Source organism: Bos javanicus, chromosome 1, assembly GCF_032452875.1.
Source record: "Bos javanicus breed banteng chromosome 1, ARS-OSU_banteng_1.0, whole genome shotgun sequence".
In the NCBI taxonomy this organism is placed as follows: Eukaryota; Metazoa; Chordata; class Mammalia; order Artiodactyla; family Bovidae; genus Bos; species Bos javanicus.
The window spans coordinates 145468110-145485399 of record NC_083868.1 but is presented as its reverse complement, the minus strand read 5'-3'; the positions used below and the strand labels follow the sequence as shown (position 1 = coordinate 145485399).

Genomic DNA, 17290 nt, shown 5'->3' with positions numbered 1-17290 from the left:
TATGTCAAGGAGCATTCTGACTGTTTTCTTGTAGAAGTTTTCTGTTTTCAGGTCTTACACTTAAGTCTTTAATCCATGGAATTTACAGTCCATGGGATTCTCCAGGCCAGAATACTGGAGTGGGTAGCCTTTCCCTTCTCCAGGGGATCTTTCCAACCCAGGGATCAAACCCAGGTCTCCAGCATTGCAGGTGGATTCTTTATCAGCAGAGCCACAAGGGAAGCCCAAGCATACTGGAGTGGGTAGTCTATCCCTTCTCCTGCAGATCTTCCCGACCCAGGAATCAAACTGGGGTCTCCTGCATTGCAGGAGGATTCTTTACCAACTGAGCTATCAGAGAAGCCCCTTAATCCATTTTGAGTTTATTTTTTTTAATATAGTGTAAGAAAAGGTGCTTCAATTAGATTCTTTTGCATGTAACTATCCAGTTTTCCCAACACCATTTATAGAAGAGGCTATCTTTTCTTCACTGCATACTCTTGCCTCCTATGTCAAAGCTTAATAGCCCAGAAAAGCATGGGTTTGCTTCTGGGCTCTCTATTCTGCTGCACTGCTCTATGTCTCTTTTTGTGCTGGTATCAAACTTTTTTGATTACTGTAGCTTTGTAGTATAGTTTGAAATCAGGGCACATGGTTCCTCCAGCTTTGTTCTTTCTCAAGATTGTTTTGGCTGTTTGGGGTCTTTCATGTTTCCATACAAATTTTAGGATAATTTTAGTTCTGTGAAAATTGCCATTGGCATTTTGCCAGGTATTGCACTGAATCTGTAGATTGCTTGGTAGACTGGGCATCTTAACAATATTAATTCTTCCAGTCCATGAACACAGTGTGCCTCTCCATCTGTTTGTGCTGTCTTCCAAGTTTCTTTCATTAGTGTCTTTTGGTTTCCTGAATATAAGTGTTTTACCTCCTTAGATTTATTCCTATGCTTTTTATCCCTTTTGATGTAAATTGTAAATAAGATTGCTTTCTTAATTTCTCTTTCTGATACTTTGCTGTTGAATATAAAATATAACTGATTTCTGTATATTAATTTTGTATCCTGAAACTTTACTGATCTCATTGATGACCTCTAGTAGCTTTTTGGTGGCATCTTTAAGATTTCCCATGTATAGTATCATGTCATCTGCAAGCAGTAATAGTTTTACTTCTTTGTTTCCAATTTGGATTCTTTTTCTTTCTTTTTCTCATCTGATAGCTGTGGCTAGGACTTTCAACTTTATGTTGAAGAAAGGTAGTGAGACTGGGCAGCCTTGTCTTGTTCCTGATCTTAGAGAAAATGCTTTCATCTGAGTATGATGGTAGCTGTGGGTTTGATATGTATGGCTTTTATTATGTTGAGATATGTTCTCTCTATACCCACTGTGTTGAGGGTTTGTTAAATCATAAATCATTGCTGAATTTTGTCAAAACCTTTTTCTGGATCTACTGAGATGATGATATGATTTTTATTTTTTAGTTTGCTAATGTGGCATATCATATTAATTGTTAGTGGATATAAAGACATCCTTGCATCCCTGGAATAAATTACCCTTGATCACTGTGTATGATTCTTCTCATGTATTTCTGAATTTAGTTTGCTAGTGTTTTGTTGGGGAGAAGGCAATGGCACCCACTCCAGTACTGTTGCCCAGAAAATCCCATGGATGGAGGAACCTGGTAGGCTGCAGTCCATGGGGTCACGAAGAGTCAGACACGACTTAGCGACTTCACTTTCACTTTCCACTTTCATGCATTGGAGAAGGAAATGGCAACCCACTCCAGTGTTCTTGCCTGGAGAATCCCATGGACGGAGAAGCTTGGTAGGCTGCAGTCCATGGGGTTGCACAGAGTCAGACACGACTGAAGCGACTTAGCAGCAGCAGCAACAATGTTTTGTTGAGATTTCTGCATCTATGTTCATCAGTGAGATTGGTCTGTAATTTTCTTTTTTGGTGATATCTTTGTCTAGTTTTGGTATCAGTGTAACGTTGGCCTTGCAGAATGAGCTCAGAAGTATTCCTTCCTATGCAATATTTTTGGAAATAACTTGAGAAGGAGAGATACTCTCTAATGTGTAGAGGATCACCTGTGAAGCTGTCTGGCCCTGGACTTTTTTTGCCAATTGTTTGTTTGTTTTCCTGATTCTATTTCATTATTGTGGGACTTACCTGGTGGTCCAGTGGCTAAGAATCTGCCTTGCAGTGCAGGGGACACTGGTTCAATTACTGGTCAGGGAACTAAGATCCCACATACTGCAGAGCAACTAAGCCCCCATGCCACAAATAAGACCCCACAAAAAATAATTAAATACTCAAATAAGTAAATAAATATAAAAAATTTCATTATTGGTTATTTGTGTGATCATATTTTTTCTTTCATCCTAGTTCAGTCTTGGGAGGTTGTGTATTTTTATAAATTTGTTTATTTCTTCTAGGTTGTCCATTTTATTGACATAATTTTATCACAGTAATCCAATACCCCAACCACTAAGGCCAAAGAAGATGAAGTTGAATGGTTCTATGAAGACCTACTAGAACTAATGCTAAAAAAGATGTCCTTTTCATCATAGGGGACTGGGATGCAAAAGTAGGGTCAAGAGATCCCACCAAGTTCTGGCCTTGGAGTACAAAATGAAGCAGGGCAAAGGCTAACAGAGTTTTGCCAAGAGAATGCACTGGTCATAGCAAACACCTTCTTCCAACAACACAAGAGATAACTCTACACATGGACACCACCAGATGGTCAATACCAAAATCAGATTGATTATGTTCTTTGCAGCCAAAGATGGAGAAGCTCTATACAGTCAGCAAAAACAAGACCCAGAGCTGACTGTGGCTCAGATCATGAACTCCTTATTGCCAAATTCAGACTTAAGTTGAAGAAAGTAGGGAAAACCACTAGACCGTTCAGGTATGACCTAAATCAAATCCCTAATGATTATACAGTGGAAGTGACAAATAGATTCAAGGGATTAGATCTGATGGAGTGCCTGAAGAACTATGGATGGAGTTCGTAACACTGTACAGGAGGCCGTGATCAAAATCATCCCCAAGTAACAGAAATGCAAAGAGGCAAAATGGTTGTCTGAGGAGGCCTTACAAATAGCTGTGAAAAGAAGAGAAGTTCAAGGCAAAGGAGAAAAGGAAAGCTATATCTACCTGAATGCAGAGTTCCAAAGAATAGCAAGGAGAGATAAGAAAGCCTTCCTCAGTGATCAATGCAAAGAAATAGAGGAAAACAATAGAATGGGAAAGACTAGAGATCTCTTCAAGAAAATTAGAGATACCAAGGGAATATCTCATGCAAAGATGGACACAATAAAGGACAGAAATGGTATGGACCTAACAGAAGCAGAAGATATTAAGAGGTGGCAAGAATACACAGAAGAACTGTACAAAAAAGAGCTTCATGACCCAGATAACCACAATGATGTGATCACTCACCTAGAGCCAGACATCTTGGAGTGCAAAGTCAAGTGGGCCTTAGAAAGCATCACCACCAACAAAGCTAGTGGAAGTGATGGAATTCCAGCTGAGCTATTTCAAATCTTAAAAGATGATGCTGTGAAAATGCTGCACTCAATATGCCAGCAAATTTGGAAAACTCAGCAGTGGCCACAGGACTAGAAAAGATCAGTTTTTATTCCAGTCCCAAAGAAGGGCAATGCCAAAGAATGTGCAAACTAATGCACAATTGCACTCATTTAATATGCTAGCAAAGTAATGCTCAAAATCCTTCAAGCTAGGGTTCAATAGTATGTGAACCGAGAATTTCCAGACACACAAACTGGATTTAGAAAAGGCAGAGGAACCAGAGATCAAATTGCCAACATCCGTTGGATCATACAAAAACCAAGAGAATTCTAGAAAAACATCTCCTTCTGCTTCATTGACTACATTAAAGCCTTTGACCATGTGGATCACAACAAACTGTGGAAAATTCTTCAAGAGATGGGAATACCAGACCACCTTACCTGCCTCCTGAGAAATCTATACAGGTCAAGAAGCAACAATTAGAACTGAACATGGAACAATGGACTGGTTCCAAATTGGGAAAGGAGTAAATCAAGGCTGTATAGTGTCACCCTGCTTATTTAACTTCTATGCAGAGTGAAGGGGACGACAGAAGATGAGATAGTTGGATGCCATCACCGTCTGGATGGACACAAGTTTGAGCAAGCTCTGGGAATTGGTGATGGACAGGGAAGCTTGGCATGCTGCAGTTCATGGGGTCTCAAAGAGCCGGACATGACTGAGCTACTTAACTGAACTTATTGTATTAATCCTATGATCTTCTGTATTTCTGTGGTATTGCTTGAAACTTCTCCTTTTTAATTTCTGATTTTATTGATCTGGACCCCCCGCCCTTGTTTTCTTGATGAGTTTGGCTAAAGGTTTATAAATTTACTTTATGTTTTCAAAGAATAAGCTCTTAGCTTCATTGAGCTTTTCTATTGTTTGCACAGACTCTAAGAAACTATATATATATATATATATATATACACACACAGATTCACTGTATTTCTATATACTAGCAATGAAAAATTATAAACTAAAGTTAAATATTTAAAACAGTATGGAAAATATGAAATATTTCAGGGTAAGTCTGACCAAAATTTATAAACCTGTACACTGAGAACTCTGAAACATTTTGAAAGAAAATAAATAACTCATAAATAGATGGAAAGATACACCTTGTTCACAGGTCAAATGACCTGATATTGTCAAGCTGTCAATTATCTTCAAATTAAGCAATCGATTCTACACCATCCTAATCAAGCCAGAGCACACTTTTTTGGTGTGTGTAAAATTATCAGCTGACTCTAAAATTCATACAGAAATTGAAAAAGGACTTAAATACTCAAAGCAACTTTGAAAAGAAGAACAATGTTGGAGGACCACCACAACTTTAAGACATGGTAAGGCTACAGTCATCAAAACAGCATGGCACTGGAATAAAGATATACAAATAGATTAGCGAACAGACTAGAGAGCCCTCAAATAAAGCTGCACATATAGGGAAAACTAATTTTTGATAAAGGAGCAAAGGCAATTCAGTGAGAAAATGAAAGTACAAAACTTCTAGAAGAAAATACATGAGGAAAATCTTTGTGACCTCGGTTTAGTCAAAGATTACTAGATAGGACATTAAAAGCCCAATCCATAAACAAATCAATAACTCGGACTTCATCAAAATTAAAAACTTTTGCTTTTCAAAAGACATTACTGAGAGAATGAAAAGACAAGCCATAGGATGGAGGAAAATATTTACAAAGCATATGATGTATCTCATAAATGACTCATATCCAGAACACAAGAAAAACTCTTAAAACTCAGTAATAAGAAAGTCATAGTAAGAAACAGGCAAAAGATTTGAATAAACACTTCAGGAGAGAAAAGATGCTCAACATTGTGTCATAAGGGAAATGCTAGAATCACAAAGAGATGCCATTTCACACCCCATAGAACGGCTAATATTAAGAAGCCTGAGTGCACCTCATGCTGCTGAGGACATGGAGCAACTGCAGCTTTCACGCAACGTGGAGAGAACAAACAACGGGACAACCGCGTCAGACAACAGCTCAACAGTTTCTTAGACACACACGTCACACGCCCAGTCACTTCACTCCTAGGTATTTACCTCCGACAAAGACTTGTACAGGATCATCCACAGCAGTTGTATTTGTGAGCACAGAGGTGTGAGCCTGCTCTGCAGGCAGCCCTGCTCCTCCGGGTGCCGGGCATCAGCTGGGGTTCGTGACACGCCTGGCATTTCGTCTGGGCCTCACACTGGGTCCCAGGCCGGGTGGCACAAGTGAGACCCCTCTTCCTGATGCCCGGGGGTGTCCTGTGTGGTGCCCCTCAGGGCTCCTCCCGTGGCACCTGGACTGCTGCTTCCCTGCCTCTCTTGCCTGGATGGTGGGGCTGGTGTATCTCAACCCCGGCATGTCCCCAACCAAGCTCCCATCTCCCCAACCCTCAACTGCAGTTTCCCCACGTGGAGGGCAAACTGCTGTTTGCCTCAGAGCAAGGGCCTCCATGCAAGCAGCCTGGACCCACTTTCTCCTACAGCACACTTGGGATCAGAAGGGAAGACTGTGTTCCTCCTCCAGAGCCAGAGCCCTGGCCCAGCCCCACCCCATCTTTCCTGTGCCCCCTGCCCTCCTGAACCAGCTCCTGCTGCCCTGGCCGCCCGACTTGCTGTTCTGCTCCAGATGAGTGCACGGCGGGGGCCACACCTCAGCTCCCCCTCGGCCTGCAGCTTCTCGAGCCCCAGCATTGACACAGCACTTTCTACATCCGCCCCACCCACGGTTGGCTTTGGCTCTCTAAGGCAATCCTCACCCTGTCCACTGGCCACCCACCACTGACTGAGGTCCCCAGAAGAAGGCTGGTGCCCACCTCGTCCCTGTCGCCTCCAGGCCCCGAATTGTGGCCTGCACCTGGCCAGCGTGTCCAGTGGATGAGTGAGCTGCAGCCCTAAACAGCTGGGCTTGCAGTATAGCCAGGAGCCTCTATGCTGTGCACCCAGCCTCCACCAGCTAACTGCAGGGAGGGCAGGGCAGGGTGCCTGTACGGCCTGAGCACTAGAGGCCTGGCCAGAGTCTGAGGAGCAGGGCAGCCTCCTCACAGGGCAGACACAGAAGGGCTCCTGCTGAGGGGTGGGCACCAAGGAAGAGCCCCCTGGGCCACTTGGACTCTCATGCAGGGGGGTGGTGCCCACGGCAGGGGCTTGGCTTCGCCTCATCTCCAGACCCCTACCTGCCACAGCACCCGTGAGCCCAGATCTGGCCCGAGGAGGTGGTGCCGATGCGGCCCAGGGCCACCTAACAAGGCAGCCCCCTGCCCCGGGCCTGGGTCCCCCGGGCATCAGCACGGAGAGGTGTGCAGTAGACTCTGCGGGTGAGCACAGGTGGGCTAAGCTTGGGGGGGCAGTGGAGAGGGATGGGCTCCCACTGGGAAGCTCAGGGTCACTGAGTGCACAGTGTGACCAGGGCGAGGAGGGGGTGGCCTCACTTGCAGACGCTGGATTTGGGGTTACATCTCTGCCATCCAAGCAGCTTAGGAGAAGTAAGACAAGAAAGATTCATACAAGCCAAAGCCTGAAGGTGGGAACAGGTGGAATCTCACTTTGTCGGAGAAGGTGGAGCTGCTCCTCGGCATGTTTGGGGTCTGAGCGTGGCGGGAGGGAGGGGAGGGGTGGGGAGGTCACAGAGAGGAGTCCAAGATGAGGGGCAGCGCGCATCATTTATTGAACTGGGACCCAGTGCAGAGGTGCCTCCCAGCCGGTCCACACTGTCAGCCCCGAAGACAGATGCCTGGGGCCTAGCAGCCCGCTCCCTCCTCCCCTGTCACAACCCCGAGCCCTCCACTCTCCTGCCCTCGGACATGGGGAGATGTGCACCCCACCCGGTGCTGACCCGTGTGGCCACGGGAATCAAAGCCGAGGGCACTGGGAGGGGTGGCTTCCTGCGGCCACAGCTCTGGGGCCTCGGAGACAACGTCCACACATCAAACCAAGTCTTAAAAAGGTTACACGGACACTAAGGAACGACGTTTCTAGAGCGTCACAGATGGGAGTGGCCACAAAGCCTTTAAAATAATGGACATGGCATGCCAACGCGTGAGGAGCAGGCGTAAATGAACTTGGAGCAGTGTCAGGGTGGAGCCGGGGGCCCCAGACACACTTGGAGCATTGTGGGCACAGGTCTAGGCAGCCACAGATAGCTTCTGTTGGTAAAGAAACCTCTACATCTGCGGGGGGCGGGGGGCAGTCTGCACAGGTGGTGAGCGTGGGGGCGCGGTGAGGTTAGAGGGCGCCCATTCCGGTGACCTCGGACGTCAGCCTGAAAGAGATAAGGGCACAGGTCACAGGTCACCGTGTTCTCATGGGCGAGGTGTCCTCAGAGTCCTGACCCCTCCTTCACAGCCTGCGGCCTGCATGCCAGTCACCACACGGGGTTGGGGTGAGGGGGATGTGACAGGCGCCGGCTGCCACGGCCGTTTCTGCTGCCACTGTGGGGAGGGGTGCAGGAGTCACCCTGCCAGGGAGGCGTGGACGTGGGGCTCCCCACAGCGTGCCATGTAGGGTGTCAACGCCCAGCGACTTGTGTGGGGCCACGTGGGCACGGCTGGAGGGTGGAAGTCAAGGGTGAGAGGACAGAGAAGCGTGTGGTCCTGTGTCACCTGGAGACTCCCTAAGCACGTCCCACCCCCAGAAGAGAACCCTGGGAGGCAGGCCAGTCCAGGCCCCACCCAGTCCTCACCTGGCGTTGATGAGGTACTGGGCAAGGCTGATGTTGGCTGGGGTCCCCGTGATGGTGATCTGGCGCTCTGATGACCCCTCTGTGGCATTGGCGATTTTGATCTGCGCTCCAGACATCTGTCGAATTTCATTGATTTTGGTCCCTTGGCGTCCAATTATGCAGCCTATTAGCTGGAAGAAAGGATGCAGGAGCATCTTGGAGAGAATCCACTGTGGTCTGAGTGCAGCCGAGACATAAGGGGAGCTGGGGGTCCCACTGCCTTGGTCCCTTCCCAGGTCCCCCCGAGAGGCACGCCTCCACTCCTGCTGGAGAATGGGAGCCGCGAGGCCTCAACTCTAGGAAGTCCCATCAAATGAAGAGCCTGCAGTCATGGAGACCCCTCACCTGGCTCAGTGTCCTCTGTGGGCCTGAGGCCACGCTGGCCCCTCTAGGATGCACTCTCGGGCTGGAGGGATGTTTGAGTGGACACAGGAGCTGGAGAGGCATGTCCCTAGCCATTGCCATGCCCCCCAGGCTGCTGTCCCTCCAAGGACACCAGATCCACACCCGCCCTGGCGTCTTGGTTTGGGGACTGGAGTCGGCATTCTTAGGATGACTCAAGGGTCCAGAGGATGGCTGGGAGATAACTGAGTGTGTAAAGGAGGGTGTAACGGAGCATGTGAAGGAGTGTGTAAGGGAGGGTGTGAGGGGAGCGTGTGGCAGAAGTGTGGATAGAGGGCGTGGGAGGAGTGTATGGGAGACCCTGTGAGGGATTATATTGGGGGCTGTGTGGTGGAGGGCATGGGGAGAGCATATGGGGGACGTGTGTGAAGGGAGTGTGTGAGGCCCTGTGAGGGAAGCGTGTCAGGGGAGTGTGTGGGGGGAGTGTGGGAGGCCCTCCAAGGGCCTTTGGGGTGCTCCTGGACCACCTGTCCCCAGGGTGACCCTGAACCAGGGTAGGACCTTCACCGACAGCCAGGATCCCCAGGCAGCTCTGGCATCTGCATTCTGAGTTCACCCTGATGCCCCCATGGCTCTTCCCTGTCTGGTAACTTGGGGGTGACGTCACCCACCCCCAAGGGCATTCAGCTGCTTAACGGGGCAGGGGCGCACGTGGGCTCAGGCGGGTGAGGCTGGACATACTCACATCATTGGGAATGGTGAGCTCGTGAGTGCTGGCCGGGGGGCTGGCGTCCAGACCTGGGCACAGCGAGAGGACAGGGTTAGGCGAGTGAAGGCTGGGGGAAGGCTGTTCCCACCGTGCAGGCACCTGACCCCGCTCCCCACTTGGCCACAGGCAGGCAGGGCTGGGGAATGCCCAGAGCAGGGTCTGCACAGCTGGGGGCTGGGGCCTGTGAGCTCTGGGTCCCAACTGCCACCCTTCTCCTGACCCAGCATCTCTCAAACAGGGAGGCGGAACCTGGCAGGAGGTGGCTCCTCTTTTCCTCCTGGGTACAACTTGCGTCACTTGGCTGCCATGTGGCACAGCCTCCTGAGACATCGCTCAGATCCCCTGGTGTCTACGCCTGGTATGCAGGCCACGCTGGTCACAGCAGCCCTGCGTGCCCCAGACTTGCCAGCACAGCCGCCTCTGCTGCCCCAGCCACCACCCACTTCCCTTGCAGGCCCCGGGGCTCCAGCCCCCCACAACACTTCCAGTGCTGGGGCAGGGAGGCTGGTCCGAGAGCCAGGCCGGGGAAGACGTGCCTTTCCACAGGGTGTCTGGGTGAAGATGAGCACCCAGGCCCAGCTCCTCACACGTTGCAGCTTCCATCTCTACAAATCCCAGCTCCGGACCCACTAAGTCAGAGCCAGCCTCTCAGGATCAAGGACAAGTCCAACACTTGCTTCAGAAACAGTGCACAAAATGGGGGGGGCCTTGAGGGGCCCCAAGGGGAGGGAGGCAATCACCGGACAGAGTGCTCCTTCATACCAGGCGCTTCCACCCTGTCAGGAGGCAGCTCAAGCTCCAGCCTGTGGCTGCGACCCCGCCATCCTGCCTTGGCCCCACCCCTCTCGCCCTTGCAGCCAGGCATCGCAGGTGCCGCTCTCTGGAACATTCCGGAGCTCAGAACATTCCAGGACCTGAGCCCTTTGCCCACCCCATGCTCCTCCCTCGCTGGTCCCTGCCCCTCAGCCTTATCCCCACATGCCCAGGGGTCCTGACAAATGGGACTGCCCGGTCCCTGCCCGCATGTCCTCCTCCATGGCAACCAGGTCCCTGGAACAAGATGTGCGGTGGCCCCCGGTGTCTCAAGCACAGGGACCTGGCGAGGCGGAGGCTGTTCTGGGGCCTGTGGAGCACAGGGCTCAGCTGTGCCAAACAAATCAACTCACCCCAAATTGTCCGCCACTTTCTCTTACGCAGCTAAACCTGGAGCTGCTGCTCCTCATCTCTTTATATAAAGGGATTTTCAATACAGTTACCAGTCCCCATCCATCTGTACGCATACTCAGTCGACAGCGACATTTAAAACGTCACCTCAGAGACTTCCCTGGTCCTGAGTACCGTGCAAGGATTCCTGGTTTGGGGGGTCACACCTGCTTCCCTGGCTTGTGTTTTCCAAATGAGGGGGCTTCGTTGAAAAGCTGCTAAAGCCATCCCAGGGGTGGGCTTCCTCTTAGGAGTCGCAAGCACTGCCTCTCCCACACAAATCCCAGATGCCGGGGAGCGTGTGACGCGGCCTCAGGGTGAGGACAACCCGTCCAGGCTCCTGACCTGCTGCCATGGCATGTGTGTGTGCATGTGCATGGGGGTGTGTGTGCATGTCCATGGGGGGTGTGCATGTGCATGGGGGTGTGTGCATGTGCATGGGGGGATGTGTGCATGTGCATGGGGATTGTGCATGTGCATGGGGGTGTGCATGTGCATAGGGATGTGCATGTGGGTGTATGCATGTGCATGGGGGTGTGTCATGTGCATGGGGGTGTGCATGTGCATGGGGGTGTGTATGTGCATGGGGGGTGTGCATGTGCATGGGGGGTGTGCATGTGCATGGGGGTGTGCATTGCATGGGGATGTGCATGTGGGTGTATGCATGTGCATGGGGGTGTGCATGTGCATGGGGTGTATGCACGTGCATGGGGGTGTGTGCATGTGCATGGGTGTGTGTGCATGTGCATGGGGGGTGTGCATGTGCATGGGGAGTGTGAGTGCATATGTACATGGGGGTTTGTGTACCTGTGTGCATGGGTGTGTGTGCGTGTATGTGGGGGCTGTGTATGTGTATGGGGGGTGTATGTGTGCATATGTACATGGGGGGGTGTGCCCATGTGCATGGGGTGTGTATGTGTGTGTGCATGGGAGGGCATATGTGTGCATGTGCATGGGGGCATAGGTGCATATGTACATGGGGGCATGTGTGTGCGTGTGCATGGTGTGTGTGCCCGTGTGCATAGATGTGTGTGTGTGCATATTCATGGCGTGTGTGTGTGCCCGTGTGCGTGGGGGAACATGTGTGCATTTGTACATGGGGTCTATGTGTGTCCATGTGTATGTGTGTATGTGTGTGTGATGTGCGTTGTGTATGCATATGTACACGGGGGGTGTGTGTCCATGCACGTGGGGTGTGTGTGTGTGTGCGTGGGGGTGTATGTGCACCTGAGTTCCAAAGGTTCCAGGGGCCCTAAAGAGGGAGATCATCATAGGGATGTGTTAACACGAGTCCCCTGTCTCTGAGGTCATGCTGGGAGGGCTGTGGTGGGGTTGGGGTGTGGTGAGGGAGCATTCTTCCTGGGAAGGCCAGGCCCTGGGGGCTCCCAGACAGTCTCCCGGAGACCAGGGCTGGGCAGTTACTGAAATCTCACTATAAACAGCAAAGGCTGCACAGAGCCCCTGGACACGTGTCATCACCCAGATACGGAACTGTGCAGAGGTTGGTATCCAGCTCCATAATAAAAATTATTCTGTTTTCCTCTAATTTCCACTCATTAAAATCTCCAATAGCTTAATTAAAAGCAGCACTGAGAAGAAACCCACAGCAAGCACACGGATCATCAGAGCTGGGGTTTCAGCTCAATAGATGACCCCTGAGCCCCATGGTCTCAGCTGGACCCCTGTGGTCCTGAGGGACAGATGACAGGCAGATGCCCTGAGGTCCAGAACAGCAGTGGAGGCGGCGGCTGAGACCCTCCCCGGCTTCCCCATAAGCAGGACCCTCGCTCTTCTGCTCTGATCCAGGCCTGCATGGGGAGTGGGTTGGAGCGTGGTGGGTGCCTCTGTCACAGGGCCCTGCCAAGTCCAGGGCACATGCTTCCAGTGGCTTTGCTCCCAAACAGCCTGTAAGGAGCCACGCTCTCTGCTCCAAGCCTGGGTGACGGGATCTGAGGATCCACGCCTGCCCTGCCACGTCAGGGGGTATTCAGTGCAGATCCACCCCAGAGTGGTCTTCTCTCCTATGAAAACTCACAGCCTGGTCGGCCCTTCCCTCCAGCCCTCCATGCTGTGCCCCTGGGAGGATAAATGACCTTCTACCTGATGGGGCCGCTGTGCCCCAAGCACTGGCAGAGACTTGACCCATCACCACAATTGCAGAGCCATAGGTGGAAGCTGGGAGCCACGTGTGCAGACCTGGAGTGGCCGCTCGGGCCAGCCCGGGATGGCGGCAGCCCTCCCCCGAGGCACTCAGCGAGTGGCCCTCTGGCCCCTTCCACCCGCCAGGTCCTTTCCTGGCTTGCTGGCTCTCCATTTAGCGTGGTTTTATTTTACCTGACGACTGGCCCATCAGATTTTGAGCTTCTTCGGAGGAGTGTAAAGGCAGCTTTTCTCCTGGAGAGCAAAGAAGAAACAGATTTAATGTTTTGCCCTCAAGGAGAGAAGTAAGGTCACTTCAACTAGGGAAGCTCAAAGTCTGACTGGTGCGCCGCCCTGCGCTACGGGGGCACCGTCCGGGCAGAGCGCCCTGCGGGTGTACAGCCTCCTGCAGGAGGCCCTCCCCAACGGCCAGCAGGCAGCAGAACAGGACGAACCCTCGAGGGGGAGGCGTCTCCTTCAGGAAGGCTAGCTGTGGGGTGACTGACCCGCACAGACATCAGACAGATCCCTGCCCGCCCGCGGCAGCATGCCCAGTTCTGTGTCCCAGCACTCAGACAGCCCTACCTGCTCCGCTCGCTGCCCTGAACACAGACGCTCGGAGAGAGAAAGGCCCCGGGTGAGAAGAGAGGTCAGAAAGGGCGGCTGGGTACGTACCGGGGAAAGCGGGGTTGGTCTGTCCGAGGGGAGGAAAGGGGGTTTGCTGCATGGCCAGCTGGTGGAGCTTGGTCAACTGCTGGGGTAGGAGGGACACGAGAGCTAAGAAGGTTATTGTTATCGAGTACAAGTCACACCAAATTAAAAACGCGTAACAGAAGTCTGCACAGATAGATAGAAAGGGGGCCATGCGACACATGGCGGACGCAGCAGCACGCAAGGACTTGGCCTGGAATAACCAATGGGCCACGGTCGGTTGGCAGGCTCTGAGTCCTTCCCCGTCTCAGCCCCAGTCAGACGGGTGCCGGGGCTCACCGGGGAGGTCTAGAGCTGGAGAGCAGGACCCGCAGGGCCCCTAAAAGCCTCAGCACCACACTGTCACTCACGGGACTCAGGTGTGTGGGCGGGAGACCCACGCCCCCTCCCTTCTGCACACCCGGTCCAGATAGCTGCCTGGTCCTCACTCTACCAGGGGGTGACTCAGTGGGGGCCCCCTGCGGGCCCACAGCCCACGGCCCGTCTCCTGGGCCCCCGGGATCACAGGCAGAGGGCTGAAGTCTCCACCCGAAGGTGCTATGAAGCCAAGGGTGTTGCAGAGCTGCCAGGAGGGTTCCAGGCTCCCATGTGGCCAGCCACGCCTGCACCCTTCCCTGGTCCCTTGTGACCTGACCTTTGTCCCCCATCCCCTAGACTTTTGTGGGGGGCTTTGAAACACAGTTTCTTTAGTTATTTTATCTGAGCCTCACTTCTTAAAAAAGCAATAAAAACAACAGAGAAGGGAGGTAACTGTGGTGAGCCGTGGCCACCTAAGAAGAGCTGTCTAAACCCCACCCCCGGCCTTGGAGACCTCTGGATGTGTCCTTAGCCCTGGCTCACCCACTGGCCCCGCGTCTCCAGCCGAGTGGATAGAGGGCCAGGTCATTCCAGGACACGCTCGCAACTCCCGACCTCCACAAGGGAAGCCTAGCCTGAGTGTTTCCAGGGCCCTGTGAGGCCTCCACCGAGCCCCGTGGCTGGAAGGTGGGGGCACCCGAGGAGAGTTGTGGGCATCCCCAGGTGAGACGTGGATCTGACCAGTCACCCCATTGGTCCCATCCTGCAGAGTCTGTGGAAGGGAAGAGGACAAACACTGGGATTTCTGATGTCCCAGCCTTCGAGGGTGAGCCCCTGGGTGACAGAGGAGTGGGTTTGCTGCTGGTCTCCCATGGGCCAGGCACGCTCTGAGAGTCCCTGATGAGATGGGGCACAGGGGAAGCTGGCCACATCCAACTCAGCTGCCACATCTGGCAGTTCCGAGGAGGGGACGAGGTGACCCGGGTCAGAGTCTGCTCTGAGAGTCCCCAGTGAGATGGGGCTGGGCTTACAGCACACTGCTGCCTGGCGTGCCAGCCCAGCGACCCGACACCACGGGGCTCAGGGTGTCCTGAGCAGACGTGCACGGAAGCAGCCTGAGAGGTGTCAGGAGAGCACACCCAGGAATCATTGTCATGGGGACACCAGCCCACGCCCTGGGGATGAGAGGTGAGCGGCGACCGGCAACTGCTGTGCCATAGGCAAGACAACCCTGTGCAAGAGGCTGACGGGCCAGGGACCCCGCTGCTCAGCTCCTCCTTCCAGAGACATGTCGAAAGAAAGACGGCAAGGACCCACGGGCGCCGGGGGCATGAGGATGAGAGTGGTGGGAGCACCAACTCTGTCCTGCAAACCACCCCTACCCCAGAACACAGCAAGCCACCCTGGGTCACTAGACACTGGGCAGGTGCTGTGCCCCGAGTCCACCTACACAGAGGGCTAGAAGGGGGGCTAAGGAGGGGCCAGAGCTCCTAGGATGGAGGAGGAAACCCATGTCCAGAGACAAACATCCAGGTGGCCGTCCACAGCCCCGGTAGTGCAGGCAGGCCACCTGTGCTCACCCCACTGGAGTTTCTGGCAGACACCACACTGGGGCACGGACAGGGGCCCGGTGGGGACCGGCCCTCCCCCTGGGGGCTCTAGCCCTTTCACCCGGGGCCCGGGGGCCAGCGGGAAGCCCCAGGAGCGGGTCTGCGCTGTGTGCAGGGCCTCAGGGCCTTGGCTGGGCTGCTCCCTGCTCCGGTCCACGACTCCATCCCAGCTGGTGTCTGTGCGTCTGGTGGCTGGGCTTGTGCGGTCGTCACGTGGGCAGGGCCCTCTCCCTCTGTCCCTGAGTGCCCGGGAGCGCACGGCTGTGCAGCGGACAGGATGGCGGGGCAGATCGGGGCGCTGGGGGCAGGAGAACTGACCCGAGTCAGCTCCAGCTCCAACCAGTGCTGCGGACACGGGCATAGCTGGGAGACGGGCCCCACGCGGGCGGCAGGCAGGCTGAAGAAGTGCTGCCGTGTGAGTTGGGTGAAGGAACATCACACACTCACAAGGCTCCCCACTGGGCTGCCCATGGCCCCCACACCCGGGATGATCCTCTGTCTCCCAGTTAGATGGATGAGCCCGCCACCACATGTGTTACAGGCACAACCGGACGACCCAGGAGGAGGGCTCTGCTCACACCTGGGAAGTCTGAGCCTCAGAAGTTTAGCTGCTCCGACCCTGACCTGTCCTCCGGCACGCACCTGCTGCCTTTTGTGAAACCGTGGCCACAGCACACATAACCCCTTCCGGCACCCACGGATGCAAGGTGACACCTGGGGAAGGACTGGCTGCACAGGGGTGCCCGGGGAAGCCCTCCCCCCAAGTCGGGGACCGCTGGTTGTCAGCTGACATCTTCCTGTCTTGGTTTCGTCCTTAACGGGGCCTCCTGGGCTCCATTTCTTCATTTTGTGAAGGAAGGAGCAGCACTGGGTGCTGAGGAGACTTCCCACTTTTTGAGGTATTTCTACCACAAATGTGGCCAGGATTTGAGGGAAGAAAGGAGGGGAGGTGGCGCCACAGCACAGACGTTTCTCCATGACCTGCCCTTCCCACTGAACCGTGTCAGGGTATAAATCACAGACAAGTGCTCAGGAGGGAACTCACAAGCACACAGCTGCACGCACATTCGGGGACAGGCTTCGTGGTTCCGGCTGTGAGTCTCCTCTCCTGTGAAGGGCTCACTGGTGTCCTTAGCCCGTCTTTCTACTGGGCTGTTTTCTGCTGATTCACGTAAACTCACATATTTCAGATTCTCATTCTACTTCAGCTCTATGTACGAGAAAGATCTTTCCCCCAGTCTCCTTATGGAGCCTTGAGAGAAACCACATTTAAAAATTCTAATGTGGTCAGATTCATCGCTGTTTTCCTTAATAGCTTATGCTTCTGTGAACTGAAAGATAGTATATCTTTTTTTCTAAAAGTGCTACAGCTTTCTTTCTCGTTGTTGAAGTTCTCGGTACAGGCAGAGTGTTTGTTTCCCATCAGAAGTTCTCAGTGTGACCAGCTTGCTGGCTCAGGCCTTTGCTCTTTCACATAATACAGCAGCAGGGACTTTGTGTCACTTCGGCAGTACCCGCATTTCAACCTGGGAGGGCCCCTGATGTCCCGTCCAGGAAGGTCGTGTGTCTTTCCTTTCACTGTGCTCTTCTGGTCAGCTTTAAGTTTCAATAATGACAAGAATTTTTTTTTTTTTAATCACCTTTTGGACTGTGAAGAAAGCTGAGCACTGAAGAATTGATGGTCTTGAACTGTGGTGTTGGAGAAGACTCTTGAGAGTCCCTTGGACTGCAAGGAGATCCAATCAGTCCATTCTGAAGGAGATCAGCCCTGGGATTTCTTTGGAAGGACTGATGCTGAAGCTGAAATTCCAGTACTTTGGCCACCTCATGCGAAGAGTTGACTCATTGGAAAAGACTCTGACGCTGGAAGGGATTGGGGGCAGGAGGAGAAGGGGATGACAGAGGATGAGACGGCTGGATGGCATGACTGAC

General features: G+C 52.9%; 1 protein-coding gene and 1 long non-coding RNA gene across 19 annotated transcripts in view; one reads left to right on the top strand and one right to left on the bottom strand.

The window, feature by feature from the left end:
- Nucleotides 1–7210: 7210 nt before the first annotated feature.
- PCBP3 (poly(rC) binding protein 3) overlaps nucleotides 7211–17290 on the bottom strand; it is a 230473-nt gene continuing 220393 nt past the window's right edge. For 9 of the 18 annotated variants that reach the window (XM_061423734.1, XM_061423740.1, XM_061423719.1 and 6 more), the window contains 5 exons: nucleotides 13416–13494; nucleotides 12936–12995; nucleotides 9375–9427; nucleotides 8249–8418; nucleotides 7211–7828 (listed from right to left, as the gene is read on the bottom strand). In XM_061423734.1, the coding sequence (XP_061279718.1) occupies nucleotides 7792–7828; nucleotides 8249–8418; nucleotides 9375–9427; nucleotides 12936–12995; nucleotides 13416–13494 (399 nt within the window). In that variant the 3' untranslated portion in view covers nucleotides 7211–7791. The remainder of the gene's footprint in view (nucleotides 7829–8248; nucleotides 8419–9374; nucleotides 9428–12935; nucleotides 12996–13415; nucleotides 13495–17290) is intronic. The other 9 variants (XM_061423816.1, XM_061423866.1, XM_061423783.1 and 6 more) reach the window with 3 other exon arrangements.
- Nucleotides 13143–17209, top strand: LOC133251429 (uncharacterized). The gene is made up of 3 exons (XR_009737617.1): nucleotides 13143–13407; nucleotides 14518–16257; nucleotides 17015–17209. It is a non-coding gene; the product is annotated as an uncharacterized LOC133251429 (long non-coding RNA).